Genomic DNA, 14731 nt, shown 5'->3' on the forward strand with positions numbered 1-14731 from the left:
CAAAGACTCACACTCCAATTAATACAATTAACACTAGATGTAGAGAAACATTATAACGTACACCTACTGCTGAATACAAGGTCTTAAAGCTGTTTCTTAATTCATTATATCTAATGAGAAAATTCAACTTGTTTCCCTTTCACCATCGTATGGATGGCTTATACTGTTAGAAAAATACTCTTCAGTGCTATTGTAGGGTTTACAGGAAACTTCTTCTGTGTTGTGGGATAGAAACCGATTTAAACACCGTTCTGAAAGAATGCTTCTTCCTGCTGCCACTGCCTGTAGGTCGCAGAAGAATGGCCTACATGCACTACAGTTCTGGTTTTACTCAAAAAAAGAAACAAAAGAAACCTAAACAATAGGGTAAACGTTTATTTGGAGTTAGTTTTCTTGCAGATGATAATTAAGGCCCTTCAAGCAGAGTTCAGGAGCTCCTGTATGGCTGCCTGTTGATCTGCATTGAGCTGTGATATGCATTCTGTCCACAGTCCTCCAGATGTCTAGAAAACAAATGAGAAGTTGTCTTTATGCAGGCTGACCAGCTTCTAAGGCACATGCTAAACTTCTGTATGTTTACAAAGCTCAACATTCACTGGGTATATATGCCAAAGAGAACAGAGTGAAATTTTCAGTTATATGCAGTCCTACGTAGGTTCAACTAGAGATGCTCTCCAATGCTAAACAGAGGCAAGCTCTGGCTCGGTAGCAGAGGAGTGAGTAATGGATTTGAAACTCCTGGGAACTCCCTATAACTAAGTGGGTCAAATGACAATTGACACTCAAGTTAATCACAGCCTAAAGCATTTGCCCCATTCTGCACTGAAGTTAAAAGGTCACTTTTCAGGCAAAACTGAACCATACCTAAATGCAAGAGTATCTTTTGGGCACTGGTACACCTGTGACGCATTCGGAGGAAGGGAGCACTGTGATTACAGCGTGACATGACATGCTACACTATGGGTGTATGCACAAAATTCTGCTGCCAACACACGGCATTACTCTTTAGCGAAAAGAATGGTAAATTACCTCCCAGAGAGAATATACATAGCATCTATCTGAGTAAATGCAAACCCACACTTTCCTTCCCCTCAGTATACCTCACCTGCATTACCACAGCCCTCAGCTGAGACATTAGCTTTTAAAGTCACCATCAGTAGGGCCTGGTTCTAATGGTACCAGGAAATGATGTAAATTAAAAAAGGCTGGGAGTATTTATTTGCTTATCAATAGAAGCTGGAAGCAACTTGCACCCTGTGTTCTTTAGAAGGACAATTATAGGAAAAAAAGTTGCAGGTGACTGGCTGTAGGTCTTTAGATTGTTTTTTGTGATAGCAGTATACTTGAAGTAAATTAAAAGGGATTGTTTTCATTTATATTTGGTATATTTTATGTTCAGCTCTATTATAATGCCATTTTCTCACACACACAAAAAAATCGAATAAAAATTGATTCACAGAATTTGAAAGAATTTCAAAGCAAAGCCCTCAAGTTGAGTTTGGGTTTATGTTTTTAGTTTTAAATAATATTAGGCATTTTAGACTCTCAATGTGTAATGGAATATTGCAGAATTAGATGTGCTCTTCTAGCATTTCTGACACACCTTTAAATTGGTACTCTACACTGAAATATTTCTGGGATATTTCTGGCCTGGGAATACCTAAGCATGAGAAAAAAGTTTATGTTTAATTCCAACTATGACCATAATGTTACTCATGTCAGCTGCTGGCAGTGGAACAGCTTACTGAGGTCATTAAAAAAAAGTCTTTCTCCTGGAATCTGGGAAGGTGCAGCAGGCAGACAGTTAGCAACTACACAGCCTTTAAAGCTCCTACCATGGTGTAAAAGATTTACAGTGCTTCTCTAAAGTCAAATGATTATGTGTGAAGAGATACAGGATTAGTAATAATTGGTAACAGTAAGCTAAAATTATATTTTTAAATAAACATGACCTTTAAGATTTTCCCCCCAGTCTGAAGGTAAACCATTTAACCAATGCAGAAGTCTTGTTTTGGCCAGGAATGATAGGAATACTAAGATGGAAACAAGACTTTGCTATACACAACTAATCTATACATGTATGTGCCATTGTATTTTTATAAAAAAATTAAAAAAAATCAACTGACCTTGAGCATTTAAGGTAAACTGAACAAGTTCATTAGCATACCCAAATACAAAAGTTCCACACCCAGACTTCAAGCACTAACAGCAAGGATTCATATCTGTCAGCCAGAACCTAGAGCAGCCACTTATACCACTTTTACTTTGAAACTTTGCTTGTTGTTTTCATTCTTTTTATGCCTTCAGAGTTTTAACAGGACATTTTCTACCAGTCATAATGGATCTCACAGGCTGATATGCTCATCCAACTGCATCCTTTCCAAAATCATGTATTCTGAAAATTCTTGAACCTGAGTTTTGCCAGATCAGAGCTGCCCTGTGAGCACTATCACTCACAACACCGTAGAGAGGTGCAGCTTAAATACTCGGACATCCTCATCACCCAGCACTGTACAGACTCATGATGGCATAAAGGAAGTACACCTTGGGGCAGCTCCACAGAGGTAGGGAAAACACTGAACAGCCGCCTCTGCTTGCACTGAATTAAAGAGGGCAGTAGTAAAATTACTTGTGGTTTGTGCTCATTCTCTAGCAAAGATCCCAAGCCTCTTCTACATTAGTAAGTCACCACAGGGTGCTGGGGACCCTTACAGGAACCCCATGTTGGATCAAATCCTGCAGTACAGTTCACTGATACAAAGATAGGCAGATTTCTCCACAGATTTTAATTTCTGGCTCAGAATAGAAACAACCACAAATAACTAATACTGGCTAGCTTGTTAACCATCTAGCTGCATATATCTTAAAGCTTTTTTTTTTTTTAATTAATAAGCTTCTGAAGTTTATCAAAAGAGACAGACTTTATTCAAATGCAAATGTTACCAAGTTTTATCATTAATGGTTCAAGGAATGTCAAAGGATCTTCAAGATCACTGTTTGAAGCATTATTCTCTAAGGAGACAAGGCTCTCGGAATTGGTTTAACAGTTTGGTTACTTCTGAAAGTGGATTCTAGATGTTCCCTTTATACCTAAGCAAGTGTTTATTTACCTGCACTTGGCGAACAACATTAGCCAACCGTTTGGTACATGGATCTTCATGTTTAATAGCTTCATGAATTTCACCATCCGCAATTATACCAAATATTCTGGGAAGGTTAGAGTTGTTGGGACCGAGGACAACTGGGTTGTTGCTGTTACAATCAAAATATGTATTACAAAGAAATTAATGTTTAACTAAAAAAAAAAAAAAGCATTTTACACATAATTTGAATGATTTTGAAATATCTTATTCTAAAGCTATTTATTTACATCTAAGTTTCACTCAGCTGAGTAAGTATGCATAGCTTTGTTGCGTGCTGACAGAACGTTCCCTCTCCTGTTAATATTTAACCAGCTGATTTTTTCATCAGCCTACACTTTATCAGGAAGAAGTTACTTTACAGAATGGTTGAGTTCCATGCAGATGGAACTGTAAATAGTCTACCAGAAACACCCTGCCTAAAAGGGCTTATTTCTCTATCTCTCAGCACTGCAAGGGGGAGGAGGTTGTGTTACTGGCATCAGGAGCACCAGTGACTTCAGCTCTCCGCCAGCACTCTCACTGACACAGCAAGTAAGCAGTTCTGCTCCCTCTTTTCCAGCCAAGTCTTGGAGTAAAGGAGTGCTGGCAACCAGGGATCTGGGTGGAAAACAGTGATCCACTTCCTGCCCTGCCACCTACTGCTGCTGGAACACAGAAGCTGTGAATGCAGGACTGACAGAGCTCCAGAGAAGTATGTACCAAGGCTGAGCCACCTGCACAGAGCTGGGTACCAAAGCGTGTCAGTACAAAAAGTACCACAGTATAGCTGGGTACCAAAGCATGCCGTACCATTTCTAGATATGTCTGTACGTGCACAGATACCAGTATTACTGTGGTGGCTTTACAGAACTGTACTATATTCAGTATAGAGACCTCAGTTGCTACCACCCAATTTGAGACCTTGCCTTAGACCAAGGCATTCACATAGCAAAAAAGACTGTAGGAAAGCAGAGTTATTTCCTTTCTGCTAAGACAGACTACAGTGTCAGCCACAACATGGCTACTACACAATCATTCAGAAGAAGCTGAATTGTGTAAGACATGCCTCCAGTCATTGATGAAGTGCAACTTGCGCTCATGCTAGAGTATTTTTCTTTTCTTCCATTGACCTATGGAGCACAAATCTAAAGAACAAGCTGTGGGACAAGATGCTTTCAATAGTAATGGAAATCATTATTACAAATGTATTAAGGGAGACAGCACTGTAGCATGAATTTATCTGTATTATTTCTCTACTTCATACTTTGTTTTGTTGACATTTAAGCTTTTAGAAAGCAAAAAGGTGTAAAGCTACTTTAAAAGGTTATGAAAAGAAGGCTGCAAGGGCATGCGTGCTGCTCTTAAGTAAAAAGACCTGACTAGTTATGAATGCTTATAATAAGCAGAGCATCAAAAATTTTCCTGAAATTTTCTGTAGGAGTTCCCAGCTGATCCTTTCCCATCATGTACATAAAAAGCAGCCAGGAACTTTTTCCAAGATGTACAGACCTTAGTTAGGATGAGAACACTGACTGTTTAAAAACACAGCAATAACTCCATGGAAGGCTCAGTTCTGACATTCCAAATTATCTTCTCTAAAGCATATCCAGATTAACCTGGCAACTTCTCAGTTTTGGAAAATGAATGCAAGGAAAGAACGTGCAAACAGGCTTACTTTCTGCATTAATGTCAAGACTTTGCCTTACCTCTCAATTAAGTCACACAGATAATTGAAAGTATGAACAGCTTCTTCTTTATCTTCATGAAGTGGAAGCCATGATAACCAGTGTGGCAGGACTTCTTCAACATTTACACAGTCAGGCTTGAACTTCATTATCTTCCCTACAGCTGAAATGCAGTTCTCTGTTGCATTGACATTCTCTTTGGTTTTGGCATCTGGTGACTGAATGACTCTCACCAGCAATGGAAGCGCCTCTAGTTGTTAAAGAACACAAGAATAAAGTTTAATGCAGAATCAAGTTATCCTTTATTAACATCACAAATTCTACATGAGACTACCGCATGTATTAGAAGCGTGATTTTTTGTGGCGCAAGCCACAAGCACTGAAATCCAGTCATCCCAGTGTCCTACTACTTCTAGGTTCTTCCCTGCTCAATAGCCATATAAAAACCAAAAAGATAGATAAAGCTATGCAAGGAACCACACGAAAACAACTACTGCAGAAGTGTGGATTTGCTTTATAAATTCAAAAGAAAAAAAAACCTTCCTCTGTGTGTCATAGTTATGCAATCTACGATATACAAAACATTGTAATTTATAGTAAAAACATAGATAACAAGCATTATCCTTTTAATCTAACAGGTTCTATAAACATGGGGGATGATGAAAAGCACTGATACAGTGACATTCACATTAATTTGGACTCTAGGGCATGTCTACAGTGTATGCTTGCTGTACATCTATTGCTTGTGCACACAAATATATATAAATATATATGTACATACACACCTCCCACCACTAAAAGGTGCACTAGGAAAAGCTCATAGGAGTAATCTCATCTGGTGAATCCACCTGGCATGGTTTAGATTGTAAAAACCAAACACCAAGGAAAAATGCTAATTTTCTTGCTTGGCTAACAGCAATTATATTTTTTTGAATAGTCATGTGGGTAACCACATGCACACTTCTAAATGAATATTAATGTCACGTTTTTAGTTACTAGTGTCCATGCAGACTTCAGAACACTCTACATGCATGCAAGAACAATTGTCCTTGTGTTGTTCTGCTAAAAATATAATGCTAAAGCTGTGAAATTCTGTATCAGCACAGAAAACAGGTTGTGGAATTGTGCAGAAAGCACACTTCAGAATAACTCCACTTACTGAGGAAGAGCGAGATCTCACACTACTTCATGAGTAAGTAGCAGCTTTCCAGTTAAGGAGTAACACAATGACACTTGCGATATTAACTCCACTGAATTAGATTTTTGAAGAATTTGGCAGCTATGGAAAAATATGATTAACCCTAAGCTAAATGAGAATACTTTTATGGGGATGATAAACATTACAGAACTGCAGAAACATTGGTCATCAGACTCACTAGCTTCTGTATTGAATGCAGGGTAACGATGCTGGACTTTTCTGCAAAGCAGAATTGTTTCATAGAAGTCTACAATGTCCAGGCAAACTGAGTCTGCATTTTATACCTCAGGTTTTCATCACTGCTGAAGCTAAAACTCAACTGTGTTTCCTCATACTCCTTAATACTAATGTGTGACTCTGTAGGTATGTGTGTCCTTGCAGCCGTAAGATTAGGAGGGCATCAAAACGAATTAGGATGGTCTCCTCCCTACAGCTTAGCAGATGAGTTTTCTTCTTTTCTAGAGAACAGACCTATTCTTACATAGACATTGTGATAGATAAATCCTAAAAAAACCCTTTTGACTATGAAAGACTATCTTCTATAGTAATATTTTTCCAAGGACTAACTGCTCTGACATCTTGCACCACTAAAAGTTTCAAGGCCACTGATATGATTTCAGAAGAAACACATGCAGCTAATTAATACAATATTCACAGAGAATAGTTCATTGTATTCTTCCACCAACATAAGAAATAGAAGCACTGTCAACAGTCACACAAATTGTAACCTTGTAACCCCATTTAGAAAGTTACTTGATTTGCTGTAGTTTTTTCTTCAATCTTATTTCTTTGCTCTTTACCAATTCTATTTTTAGTTCTTTTTGTTTCATCATAATGTAGCTCTTCTGCCATTTACAAGTTCTCCCTATATTCCGGTATTATTTTCAACTGACTACCAAAACCGCTCATGTTAGTACATCTGCTTTTTCTGGATAGGTTCGAGTCTTTACTTACTGCTACAAACTTGCAATAGAACAATATGCTATGCTATATATTAATCAGTAAAGAAAGTATTTTATAAGTAAAAGCTCACAAACATGATGTTTTCAGAGAAGACAGTAAAACCTATGGGACAGAAAGCTTCTCATGCCATGGATTTACTTTGTTTCTAATCACAGCACATCTTCATCTATTAAAATAAATCACAAAGTTCTTTCATGTACATACAAAAGAATTTAAAATACTTTTGAGGTGCCTACTAATAAACTGTATGCTGTAAAGTAAAAAGGTTATTGTATCTAAACAGCCAACTAAAGGAGAAGCCAAGTGTCTGGATTTAAGCAAGGATTATTTGTCCAAATACAAAGAAAACGATCAAAGTTGTTACAAAGTTTAAGTGGGCCAAGGTAAAGTCTAATGAATGAAAAACAAAATTAGACTTCAACAGATGCTAAAAACCCCCCAAAACTCCAAAATCGGAACTGTCTTGACCGCAGTCTCTACTCCTCTACCCTTGGGACAAGCTTATGGAAAAGTTTGCAAAAACCCCCATCTTTTAGGAAGTATTTTTCTAGACAATTTTGAATTTTAATGTTTCACTGCAAGGTTTCCCCCTTGCTTTTTTATAGATTTTTTTTTAAAAAGACACCTCATCTTGGTTGTCATCATGTGACAATTACATTTACATTAACAGTGAAAATTACCACCTCTATTGATGTAAATAAGACTTGTGTTAAAGCCCTAACTTATCTATCACATGGTTCTTATTTTCTTACATCATTTAATTACCTTAATCATTTAATTAATTAAATCCTAATTTCATTTAGGATTCATGTGAAATACATATCTGAAACAGCTGACAATATTTTCTTAAAAAAGGAAGAAAACCTCTGATAAGGGATGCTATGTAGTGTGCAAAATTAACTTTGTCGACTGGCAAGAAGAGTGCCAGCAGACAATAATTTTTTTAAGTTCAACACAAATTTGAAGTTCTAGAGAAGCTTGAGACATTCAGAACAAAAGCAGACAAAGTGTTTCTGATAGGCATTGTCATATTCATTTCCTTTCTTAGTCACAGAAACCAGGCTCCTCCTTTTAACATAATGGGACAGGAAAGCAGAGCGCCACATAAGTTGTATTCTAGGCTACTCCTTAATACAGGTCACTTGTATAATTTTTCCAGACATCCAAAGGGTTTTGTGGTATTTGTGGTAATATGTAACCACATTAGTATTAAAAAAAAAACAACTATGAGACAGGTGTGTACCAGAAAGCTATTTTTTATGAAAAAATAAATGCAAATGTCAGACCATATTTTAAAAAAAAAAAAATGTATATCAAATTTGCTAAGCAGTTAGTGTTGCAACAGAAAAACTACTAAGCAGAACATCATTAAAAGCCCAAGGAATTCAGGTACTTTACTAAGCATCACCACTCTGCCACACAGGTTATACTGGCAATCTATTTCACTGCCAAAGGGAAGAGACCTCATTAATCAAAAGGCAAGCAATTTTTAACCCCGTCCCCAATCACATTCAAATCATTTTATCAGATGTATGTACCTGTGCAAAAAGGACGATAGCTGTCCCCACCAAATTGTGCCATAACTCCAACACCATAGGCAGCTGCTTGCCTAACCTCTGGGCTGTTGTCACATATTGACTGCAGCATTGGCCTCAGGAAGTATTCAGCGTACTTGAACGACGAGGGGCTGCAGTGCTCTACAATGTCGTCAAAAATGCATAGCCCCCACTGCCTGTCTGGCCATGGCCTGTGTGGACACTGCATCAAAAACAGGTAACATTCAAGCCACCTTAAAATCGGTATTTTTGTACAGCCAACGATGGTATCAACAGAACAATCATAGTAACAGTGGTCTAGTATTTTTGTTAAAATCTTCCTGGATCAAATCCTCCTGCAAACGTATACTTTTCTGTAATGATACTTGCAGCAATACCATAAACAAAACCAAATCCAGGTGAATACCTCAGCTAATTAAGAGAATAATGATCTTAGACTAAAACCTTTACCTCTATTTCACACTCTGTTACGTATTTCAATCTCAGTTTTCCCCACTAGTCTGCAACACTTTTTTGGCCCTCTTCTTGAAATCCATTTTAGAGAGTAACAGACACTCCCAGGCAAACTAAATTTCGAAAATACTTGTGTATGTCAATGATCCTGGGTTTTACAACACAAAAATTAGAAGTAGCACAGCAGTGCAGCTGTTCAAAAAGCGTAGGGTAACAACTTCATACATGATTCAGAATAAACCTTCAACAGCCTCTATTTTCTAAAACTGTAACTGCTACATTCTATCTACCAAGTTCTCTAAGATAACAGCATGGAAGGCCTATTAACACATCAGAAAAAAAAAAATCAAAGTCAAAGAAAGCAAGATACTTACAATTAGGTTGACAATTAGTGGAAGTAACCTTTCAAACCACGGCAGTACCTTCTCCTTATAACTACTGAATATTGAGTGCAAAATGTCCGATACTTTAGTCAAAATATAAACATCACTGTCATCCTGATAGGAAAAGGATACAACTCACATTAAAACTAATGATCTTTAAAATAGCAAAAGTCACATGAAATGCTAAGGTCTCTAAACTAATGGAATAAAGTTGTTTTAATGATTTGGTTTTGTAAAACCAACCTACGTCCACTATTTTTCAACTCTTGGTCTAATCATAGAATGATAGAATCATAGAATGGTTTGGGTTGGAAGGGACCTTGAAACGTCATCTAGTCCAACCCCCCTGCCATGGGCAGGGACATCTTCAACTAGATCAGGTTGCTCAGAGCCTTGTCCAACCTGACCTTGAACACCTCTAGGGATGGGGCATCCTCAACTTCCCTGGGCAACCTCACCACCCTCATCATGAAAAAAATTATTCCTCGTCCAATCTAAGCCTACCCTTTTTCAGTTCAAAACTGTTGCCACTTGTCCTGTCACTACAGGCCCCGGTAAAAGGTCTCTCTCCACCTTTCATGTAAGTACTGGAAGGCTGCAAGAAGGTGTCCCTGGAGCCTTCTCTTCTCCAGGCTCAGCAACCCCAACTCTCTCAGCCTGTCCTCACAGGAGAGGTGTTCCATCCTTCGGATCAGTTTTGTGGCCCTCCTCTGGACCCGCTCCAACAGGTTCATGTCTTTCTTGCACTCGGGACCCCAGAGCTGGATGCTCAGGTGGGTTCTCACCAGAGCAGAGTAGAGGGGCAGAATCCCCTCCCTCGACCTGCTGGCCACGCTTCTCTTTATGCAGCCCACAATACAGTTGGCTTTCTGGGCTGCAAGCACATGTTGCCTGCTCATGTCCAGCTTGTCATCCATCAGCACCCCCAAGTCCTTCTCGGCAGGGCCGCTCTCAATCCTTTCATCCCTCAGCCTGTACTGATATCGGGGGTTGCCCCGACCCAGGTGCAGGACCCTGCACTTGGCCTTGTTAAATCTCATGAGGTTCACACAGACCTGCCTTGCAAGCCTGTCCAGGTCCCTCTGGATGGCATCCCACCCCTCAGGCCTGTCAACTGCACCACTCAGCTTCGTGTCGTCTGCAAACTTGCTGAGGGTGCACTCGATCCCACTGTCTATGTCATTGATGAAGATATTAAACACTACTGGTTCCAGTACAGATCCCTGAGGGACACCCCTTGTTACTGATCTCCACTTGGATATTGAACCATTGAATGCAACTCTGTGGACATGGCCGTCCAGCCAATTCCTCATCCACCAAACAGTCCATCCATCAAATCTATATCTCTCCAATTTAGTGACAAGGATGTTGTGTGCGACTGTGTCAAAGGCCTTAGAGAAGTCAGTTGCTCTTACATCAGTTGCTCTTCTTTAATTCACCAATGCAGTCACTCCATCATAGAAACCACCAGATCAGTCGGGTATGATTTGCCCTTTGTGAAGCAACGTCAGATGTCCCTAATCACCTCCCTGTCTTCCATGTGCCTTGACATAACTTCCAGGAAAGTCTGTTCCATGATCTTACTGGGCACAGCGTGAGGCTGACAGGTCAGTAGTTCCCAGGGTCCTCCTTGTTACCCTTCTTAAAAATGTTAACTCCATTGCTAGTACTCAATTGCCTAGGACTTGAAGGTTTGTTTCAGGGACAGAAAAATTTTATAAGACAAACACTGTCTTGTGCAAATTTACTGCTTCGAGTGGGTTCCCTTTAGAGAAGGGAGAGAGCCCTTTTCCTCTTCTGTACCTTACAGATACTGTAACAAGCTTATATTGAAAAGTAAATGGATAACTGCCTTTGTGACAGAAGAGTGTGGCAAAAATGTAAGGAATATTAATCATCTTCTCCTATGGCTTAACTCCATTTTTCACCTTGCCCAATTAATGCATTAAGCTGGTGAAGTAAAGATCCTTAGTTCAGATTCAGGTATCAATTCATGTTATATCTGCAAGCAAGGATTGTTCCCAGACACACCTGTGTCGGGAAAACCCCTTTAACTTTATTTTAAAGCAAGTTCTGTTGTACTCAGTATGGTTCCTTTAATCAGTTTATTCTTTAATAGGTAGGAAAAATATAAGACAGGTAGTTTCTAGTCCCTAGTGAGAAACTAATAAATATTTCTCATGCAACAGGCAGCTTCCCACAGCTGGATATTTAAACCCTCCCTGATTAGATAACTTCTGCATTGCCAAGGCATAATTCAAGCAGTAACTCTGGAATATATGCACAAATGAAAATAAAGGTAGAGAACTGCTGCAGCACACCGCAAGGTCCACCTGACCTGGTATTGCCTGTTTACTAATAGCTGATTAACAGATGCTCAGCGGGAGAGTGTAACGCTTGCTTAGTATATGCCTTCTCCTACCCTCTATCAATTCAGCAGTTTAGTTACTGCCTAAGCTAGGGCTGTATCTGGGTATCTTACTGAAACTACTGTTTGAATATCTTTCATGACTTCTGCACTCCTTTACATTTCTGCTGCCTTCAGGAAAGGGCTATATAAACATATTCTGGAAAGATGTCTATCCCAATGTTACTCATTACCATATGTTAATTCTGTCCATATGGCAAGTGATATTCTGGTCCCACTCCTACTTTTCACAGGGTAATGCAGACAAGTCTTCCTTGCAGTCTTTAAAAAAAAAAATCAGCAAGGTCAAATATAAACTAAAGCATTTTAAAAAATGCATTGTTGTAGAGTATGGATTCAGCTTTTCTGAAACTCAGAGTAACACATAAGAAAAAAAGGTAACAAACTGCCTAACTCAGTCTACAAGGATGAACAGTAAACATTGCAAATAAGAAAGTGAGAAAAATCAGAAAAGGCTCTTGGCTTAGAACTTGCGTTTTGTTATTTTTTTGATCCCATGCAGTATGTAGGTGCCAGAAATCTAGCCTTTTGAATGCCGGCCTAATGTTCCCAAAGGAAAAGGGCTCAAGAACTGCATTGTTATTTAAGAAAGTATTTACATATGGGTGCATCTTCTGTTGTATTCTGGAGTCTGCATAAAGGCTAAACTTGTGTAAACAAGCTTCACAATTAAATTTCACAACTTCACATCTGCATTGTGTGGCAAAAAAAACCCCAAGTAGTTCTTGAATTTACTGAGTATCCTTTATGCCTCATGTTATAAGCAGCAGTGACTTACTATTCTTTATTACTCTCTCCATACCAATAAGAATTTAATAGAACTATTGTCTCTCTTCTACAGTTACCTCCACTTCAAACTAAAAAGTCAGTTCAGTATCTTACGGGCTATGTAGTCATTTTGGTATTCTCTCATAAGAAAACACATTATGTCAGCTATTCATCCTGCTCTCCTCCTTTGATACTATTCTAGGTCTATTCTTTTTGAGGCAGGCTCCTGACCTGGCACGTCAGAGATCTAAGTATCAGAGGTATGTTCAAGGTTAAGAGCCACCTAGGTCATAAGGCACAAAGAAAAAGCAAGTCAGCAGGGCTAGGCCTTATATTCTCACTGATACAGCATTTGACAGCAGACTATATAAAGTCATCTAAGAAATGTTTGAGAGGATGAAGAACACGAGGAGCTGTATCCTGAACTTCTTCCTTCAGTATACTGAACACGGAAATGTTTCCTATTTTCTAATTCACATAGGTACTGTGACCCATTTCTTACTGGAAGTTTTGAAGAAATATGGTAACAGAACATTCTTCCAGGAAGAAATAATTCTGAGGATGCACTATGCATTAACTGAGTAGCATAGCATATCCATGTGATGTATTTCCATCCTGGTGCTTTATGAGTGGAAAAACTCCCCAAACCAACTTACTTCATCTTGTAATGACTCTTCAACTTGTTCATCATAGTCTTCATCTTGTCTTTTCACTAGATGGAAAAACAAATATTAAACCATTACATTTCTACAAGTGCATAAGAAGCCTGTGAAAAGAGAAAAAATGATGCAGAAACATATTCAGAAAATAGGAAATAAAGGCTGAGGATGCAACAGGAATTTTCTGTCTTTAAGAAGATTCAAAGAACTTTCAAGTATAATGAGACAGTTCAGTTTAAGAATGTGTAAAAGCACATGAAATAGAAATAAAACACACCAGCTTGTCCACAATGACAAAAGTGCATAGAAAAAAGAAACTAACATCGATATAAAAAAGCTGCAAAGTCTTCAGATGGAGAAAAACAACAACACAGAAATGACAACACCATAGACATATGCACTGTCTTCAAGTAAATCTGTCCATCAACTTTCTATTAAACTACAGTGTTTCTGCAAATGATGCCATCTTACATCTCCCAGAGCTTACAAATATAACTCATGGATTCTGTTGTTTCAAAGCCTAATTACTTCACATAAATATGTGAATTAAAGAAATATGAACTAAGCTTTTTTTTTTGTGTTCAGAAATTATTAGGAATTCTGCTTTAAAGAACAGCCATTATCACCTTAACAGGAATTTGTGGTAACTTACCCTGTCTTAATTCTTGATTTTTAAAGTGCTCTTCTAGTTTTCCTTTCAATATTCCTCCAAGTTCTTCGAAGTGTTCATTGTTAAGGCATCCATCTCCCATTACCTCAATGCACTAGTGAAATAAAATGATCAGTTTTTCAGCTTTAAGGCACATGAGCAGTCTTAATGAATTCTAAGGACACAGATAATATGAATACATGCTCTGCTTTAAGTGATCACTAGCAGAAATAAAACTAATAGAACATTCATAGTCTAATCAATGCTCAAATTATACAATTACTTGTATAATTGACTATTGGCATAGTACCACTGTACATTTCATGCACAAAACTTCAGTGGTTTGCAATTAAAATGAACAAATCTAGTAATTATTTCAGGTTAATACTTTGGTATTTTGGCTCTTGCAAAAAAAGAACAACTGAGTTTTTCAATCAGCTGTAACAACATTTATAGTTAACCCAAACTCTTGCATTTCTTCCAGCCACTTAAATGAGCATCAAACACATGTCCTTTCTTACCACATAAAGCTATGAACAGAAACACCACAAAATTTGTAGGGAAGAAAGTTACCTTTGCAAAAGAATGCATTATTTCTGAGAGAACATCTGAATCTGGTTCTGTCCCAATGGCTTTGATGAGTGCATCACACATGAAGTGCCACATCTGTGTGAGGTACTCTGGCCCACGGACTCTAGCACATTCAAGAAGGAGGGGCATCGACTCTGCTGCTGCCACTCGAACACGTTTCATTATTAAGGAAATAAAACAATCCAGGCCGACATAAGGCGCTTAGAATTTAAGCACCCACTATCATGAAGTTATTAGTTTTCTACCTGAAGTTGATTTTTTTATTATAGTCCAGTG

General features: G+C 38.4%; 1 protein-coding gene across 1 annotated transcript in view; it reads right to left on the reverse strand.

Annotated features, from left to right (window-relative positions):
• Nucleotides 1–416: 416 nt before the first annotated feature.
• Nucleotides 417–14731, reverse strand: part of IPO5 (importin 5) — a gene marked incomplete at its 3' end in the record, with an annotated part of 43840 nt that continues 29525 nt past the window's right edge. Inside the window, exons 19-26 of the mRNA XM_082009698.1 lie at nt 14438–14610; nt 13868–13979; nt 13213–13268; nt 9352–9474; nt 8507–8726; nt 4829–5057; nt 3111–3252; nt 417–503 (exon numbers count right to left, since the gene is read on the reverse strand). Coding sequence (XP_081865824.1) covers nt 417–503; nt 3111–3252; nt 4829–5057; nt 8507–8726; nt 9352–9474; nt 13213–13268; nt 13868–13979; nt 14438–14610 — 1142 coding nt within the window. The remainder of the gene's footprint in view (nt 504–3110; nt 3253–4828; nt 5058–8506; nt 8727–9351; nt 9475–13212; nt 13269–13867; nt 13980–14437; nt 14611–14731) is intronic.

Source organism: Phaethon aethereus (genome assembly GCF_964289735.1).
Source record: "Phaethon aethereus genome assembly, chromosome: 1".
NCBI lineage: Eukaryota > Metazoa > Chordata > Aves > Phaethontiformes > Phaethontidae > Phaethon > Phaethon aethereus.